This window comes from Apteryx mantelli, chromosome 7, assembly GCF_036417845.1.
Source record: "Apteryx mantelli isolate bAptMan1 chromosome 7, bAptMan1.hap1, whole genome shotgun sequence".
In the NCBI taxonomy this organism is placed as follows: domain Eukaryota; kingdom Metazoa; phylum Chordata; class Aves; order Apterygiformes; family Apterygidae; genus Apteryx; species Apteryx mantelli.
The window spans coordinates 24,211,616-24,217,773 of NC_089984.1; the positions used below are offsets into that span (position 1 = coordinate 24,211,616).

Consider the following 6,158-nt stretch of genomic DNA (forward strand, 5'->3'; position numbering starts at 1 on the left):
TTAGCTATTTTTAAAAATTAAGTCTTCCTAAACAGTTTCCCAAACTAGGGCTTAAAAGCTGACCATGGGAGTACAGCTGAATAAAACTCCTGTTTGTGCTTTTTTCAGAGAAGGTCATAAAGGAAGACATGTATTGACCATGTATCCATTGATGTATACAAACACACACATCTGTTCTTGCACAGGAGCATAAGGATGCATGTTCTCACAGACAGATACAGGGCAATATCATTTTTTCTTAAAGAGAAGAGAGGTGTAATCATCAGAGCAGTGACCTGCTCTCCTAAACTGCTCAGATGACTTCAGAATTATTTTAAATGGCCAGATATTCCCACATCTCATTCTACATATTAAAGAAAATAAAATTAATACAAAACACAGTCATTAAAAAGACTGAAGTAACTATGATTGGGTTATGTTATTAGGGGGGTGTGTGTGTGCACTTGTGTATGTATGTGAAATGTTCTCAGCATTTAATTATTGGTTCTGTTATGAGCAGATTTAGATAAGTTGATAATACCAGGGCTTTATGTAATTTCTTTTTACTAGGCAATTATGGGCTGTATTATATCCTGGCAGCAAGGTATTGTGGGGCATCTTATTAAGCATAGAGCCAGTGAAAACTGATGAACAATTTTGCTGAACTAGGCATGCAATTTAGAAAGCAATAATACACAAATCCAATTTAGCACACAATTGATACAGCCGCACGTCAGCACATGTAACTATCATAGCCACAAATTAAATTGGGATGGGCCTATTTTGCAACAGCACAGGCTGAGATTAAATATATTTGTTCTCAACTTAACAACTTGCTGACCGTAAATAATAACAATCCCTTCTATGCTGCCCCCAGACACTTTCTAAATATTTATTTTTAAACCACACAACAGGTAACAAGTGTGGAAAACATCTTGTTCTCTGTCGGGAACTGAATCCCAGCCTTGCCTTGACTGGAAAACCAAGTAAGAACAGCCCAGCAGTAACAGCGCTTGCTGTATCCAGGTACTGTCCTTTCCTTTGCATTGTAGCCTATGTCCAGCAGAGGGCACCAGATCAGCCTCAGTGTCTCCATGGGTCTGTTCTAAATCATCAGATTATTTTTTTTTATTCTGAAGTTTATATTTCTATTGTTTCTTAAAATCTCACTGGAATTGCTATGTCTTAGCCAAATGCAGCCACTCTGGAACCTGGCCTGGCCAGCTATATTAAGTGAAGGGTTTGGGCATAGTCAGCAGTTGGATAGGAGACACTGCAAGAGAAATAACAGCTTTGGGGGGGAATAGTTTCAGAAATGAGTAGCTGCTACCCTGTTTCTGCATCATAGTAAAACCACTATCCTAGGAGTTGCTGGAGATGCCAGCTCCTTAATGAAATGTAAACAAGATGTTTTTGGTCAAAAGAGGACTTTGCTGTTAAGCTGCTTTCGGTTTGCACAGCCAGCAACATTTTAGTTTACTAAATCCCACTCCAGAAGTTTCATCTGGCTGTCGTAATTGTCTTCATCTTCTACCCCCAGGGCACTGTGCTGTTAAACAGTTACTGTCTTGCTCTTCAGAAGTGTTGGCATTTTGATAGTTGCTAAAATGATTCCCATGTTCTGCATGCTCGGATTTAGAGCACTTGCAGATGCTTATATGCATGGAGAGTGAAAGTTTGAGGGGTTTAGTTTCACTGTGTTGATGGCATTGCATGCAACAGAGATTTAGATGTCTGAAGCCCTGAGATTGTGTCAACAAGTCTGAATTCTGAATCTGGACAGCAGATTTAATTAACACGGTAGATGCTCAGTGTCAGTGAAGGGTCAGAGCTCCAGATCTGGCAAGGTTGTCCACAGCTGACCTGTTGAACTCTGGGAAAGTTTGGATCTGATTCCAAGTTCAGACTTTGCAGTATGAATCCTTGTCTGGTCGAGACCATTCTTCTTCAGACTTAACTCTAAAGATAACCTGCTCCCTTGATTGTTGTGTCATCCTAATTCCTGCACAGGCAAGAGAAAGCCCTGATCATATTTACATCTTAAACATTGTTCTCTTTTTTTTTTTTTCCCCCTTTTCTGCCTTTCTTTCTCAAGAAATTCCTCCAAGCTCCTAGTTGGTGATGACTGGGGAAGAATCTGCTGTTGGTCTGTGGATGGGTAGGAAGAAATAATCGGGAACTCTTGTTCTCAGCCTTTTGAATGGAGAGAAAATTGCCCTTCAGAACACACAAGATTCAGAGGGACCTGGAAGCTTATGGAGAGGAATGAATCTCAAAGGAGTTGTTGGACTGACCCTGCAATCAGATCTGACTGAAATCAGAGAATGGACTCCAAAGTTATGGGAAGATACTGACAGACAATGCACACATACTATAAGAATTTGCAGTATTTGTCCTGAGAAAACTTTTATATTTTAAAGATTATTTTAAATACTGAATTTGGCATAACATTTTGTATTTCACATCGCAGTTAAAACTGGCAAATAAAACTGTCTTGATGATGCGAAGGAGCAACATAGCTTAATAAATTTAACATATTCTAGTTTTAGAGATCAGAAAATACTGAGGCTTCAAACTGATATGAAGTGCATTTGTTGCAGTGTTTTTGTTCTTGCTAGCATACGAGTATGTTAGTATCTTCGCTCTTGCCCCTCTTCTTTCCCTGAACCTGGGATATTGCGTGAAAAACTTATGTGTTCCTTTAGAAAAGTTATTTAGATCACAAAGTGAGGGTAGGAGATACTCAATCACAGGTTGATGGTGGTGCCTTCATCCAGCTGCATTGTGAACATCTGTTACAGCACAGTCTTAGGTTACTTAATCTCTGACTTGTTTTTTTCACAGTGAGCAAGGCAGGCAAGATGCATGGAAGGGGTGAGGATGAGGCTCTGGCACAGCTGGTAAACGTATTCTTTTATTCTCCTCCTACACTGCCTTCTTTTCTAGCCTTGCCCTGATGCTCTCTGGAATATCAGCATATCACATGTGCTTCAGGATATACCTTCACAATTACCCTGCATGGTCAAAGTGGGGAATATGAAGTATATGAAAGCTGAGACCATAGTCTAACAAATTTGTGTGTCATTTGGGTCCCCAACTGAGATGCAGCTGATGTGGAAAAATCAAGCTCCTCTACATTTTCTGAGAATTTGAAAGAACTATCCTGATGATAACTTAACTCCTCCCTTGACCTGGTAAGGAAATAAAGTATCTTATCTTACAAACAGAAGGTCTGAGAAGCCACTGCACCATCAGCTTTCTTCTTCCTATAGGGCCCCGTTTTGCTCATGACTCTTCTTTTGAATTATGTTGCTGAATGAACAAGGCTTCCTATGGCAAACAGCTTCCTTCTTTACAGAGTGCTGAGACATGCCCCTCCTCAAGCTCAGTCTAACCACCACAGTGAATGCAGTAATTGCCTCTGGAAAATGTAGTGGTTAGAGGCGATCTTACGATACAGAAGTACAAGGAGGCTGCATTGTGTCTACACAGATGACCTGGTTGGTTATCCTTCCTAACCGATGCAGTTGGCATTACAGCATCGCTCCTCACACTCAGAGGAGCCCCTCCCCACCCAGTGTGTGAACTGCTGTGTGGGGCAGTCCTGGGGTCATCTGTCTGCACCAGCCCCCATTCCGATATTGTCCAGAACATTCCCTTGTCTGAAGAATCACTTGTCTCTGCAAGCATAAAGATTGCAAGCAATGCTCATAGATTGCACAGCCTGGTAATAGTTGGCAGAGGCATGTTCGGAGTCCATCTACTTTGACTGACCCCAGTGGACCCAGCAAATGTAACTGTGGCCTCAGAAGTATGAAGGAAAATAGCACCTGGGCATGTTCTGCTGTGCTGCTCCACCCTACAGACATTTAGTCTTTGCTGAAAAACTCTGAATTTTAAAGCATTTGGTCAGGACCATAATCTCGCAAGGCTGTTGGAGTCTTCCAGTTTATTGAGGAACTCTTGGTTTATTCTTTTTCTTTGAGTCATAAGTTATGGGAAGAAGCACATACAGTGAGTATTGAAAGTACCACTCCTTGCTTGGCAGAGTTAAGGCACAAATGTAAGCATGTCACAGTCATAAGATTTTGCAGACCAGATGTAGCCAGTGTATGTGATCTGGTGCAGTGGAGAGAGGAGATCCTGGGGGACAATGGTAGAATACCACCTCATCATCATCTTGCAGGCAAGTGCCTGTGACATGAAGTAATTGCTAGAAGTTTCTAAAATATGGTTGAACAATTAGGAGCAGACCAACCTTCTTGCAAGCACCTACTTTTATATTTTTGCTGATCTCTTGTGTATTTGGTAATGGATGAACGTCAGTGAAATTCTGTCAGCTCTAGATGTGGAGGCAGCTTCTGCTGAGACATTCAGGGCCTGGTGCTAGCCAGCTGCCAGGCTTCAGGAGCAGTAATGGTGCCTACTCAGTGAGCATCCTGATGTGATACTGATTCTCTAATGGCCACATGGAACATAGGGATGGCAGATCTAGAATATGCTCAAAAATTAAGCAAGCAGAGCAATTCCACAGCAATACAGTAAAGATGGAGTTATGCTGAAAGTAAGTGGCTCAGTAAAAATATCACTAGAGTGTTATAATTATCTCAGAAACCACTTTTGCAAGGGGTAAGTAGCTCAGAGTGAGAATTACCATTAAATTCAATCGCATTAGGATAAGAAATGCAGAATTAAGGCACAGTCTTTAACTCTGCCCTGTAGGGAACCAAGAGGAGAAATACGGAACAGCACAACCTTTATGTGACTTTAAATATCAGTTTAATCGGGGACCGTAAACCCTAAAATGCCTTAATCACACTTATTTGGTTATTGCACAGACCATCTTGCTTCCTTGTTTGGCAGTAGGGCTCTTGTAAATGTTACAGTGAACATTAAATACTGTCTCATTTCTGTAGTTTTCTATTGGCTAATAAAGGCTAGTGAAGCAATATTTGCAGAGCTGCCTGTGCACTGCAGGGCCATTGTATCCTCATTAAAAAAGAATTTGCTCAAGCCTTCTTTGAAAAATCCATGCAAACAGATCTGTAACTCCCACAGGAAAGTTCCCTTGTGATTGTTACTATGACTGCTCCTAAGCCCTTTTTGTACATGGATCTCAAAGCTTGTTACAAGGAGGAATTGGTAACCAGATCATCTCATTCAGGATTTTAAGTTGCTGTCATGAGGGAAGTATCCGAAGGCCTTGTCAGCTAAAACCATTAGCAGGGATGTGCTCCCTTCTGCATGAAAATGCAGCCTGTCTTACCTGTCTCTCATTTCTGGTGAGGGATGCCCCAAGAGAGTTCAGAAAGAAGCCCAGAAAAGCTATGGACTTGATCCTGGCCCTCTTGTCTCCTCTTGCTTGGTAGTTAGTCACAGGAAGAGCCAGGTTTTCAGGAGTGTTGATCCAGTCTGCTCTTCACAAACTGACTTTGCTATTTAGGCTCTTCAGAGGGGACTTGAGAAACTGGTGAAACACAGGGACCTTGAGGACCTCAAAGAAATAGGTAGTGTCATTCTAATCCCAACCTCTTGGAGCTGTCTGGCAGCAGGAAGATCATCCAGGGCATGGTGGGGAGAAATGGACAGTGCTACAAAGTCCTGGCTGTCTCCCTGATCCTGCAAGATATTCTTTGCCTTTTGGGTCAGTTGCTTATACAAGCTCATTCCTTTTGGAAAACAATGAGGTAGGAAAGCCTAGAACCTTATCTCCAGTCTTGGGCGTTTTTTTGTCTGGAAGCTCTGAATGCCATCACTGAGAAGGTTACAAGTGTTGGATGGTGGGTGGCACCTGTACCAACCATAGCTGTTGCTCAGTGCTCTTGGGAGACAGGGCTGCCACAGCTCTCTCATCCGCCTGAAAGCAGCCCTGAGCCGGATAACTGGAGTGATTTGTTTGCATACACTCAGACACACATCATGCAGGGCTCAGACTAATTGCTGCCTTATCACTGTCAGTCTTCAGGCGTGTGCGCACCATAATTACTGTCATTGAAGTCAGCCAGGCTGATGGGGAGGTGTGAAAGGGGACAGGGCTGATGGAGGACTGACAACTTTCCCTGTGCTTTTTGCCTTAAATGACAGGTCATCAGAGCTCTTCCCAAGCTTCAGGATGCTCCTAGAAATTTGCTACATTAAGTTTTTAAAAAGGAACCTCCTCATACCCTACACCATAGTTA

At 42.2% G+C, this 6,158-nt stretch overlaps 1 protein-coding gene across 1 annotated transcript in view; it reads left to right on the forward strand.

Moving 5' to 3' along the window:
- The window catches only part of WDFY4 (WDFY family member 4), a 151,660-nt gene extending 149,174 nt beyond the window's left edge, over positions 1-2,486 (forward strand). The window contains exons 62-63 of the mRNA XM_067300021.1: positions 894-1,005; positions 2,075-2,486. Coding sequence (XP_067156122.1) covers positions 894-1,005; positions 2,075-2,141 — 179 coding nt within the window. The 3' untranslated portion in view covers positions 2,142-2,486. The remainder of the gene's footprint in view (positions 1-893; positions 1,006-2,074) is intronic.
- Positions 2,487-6,158: the final 3,672 nt, after the last annotated feature.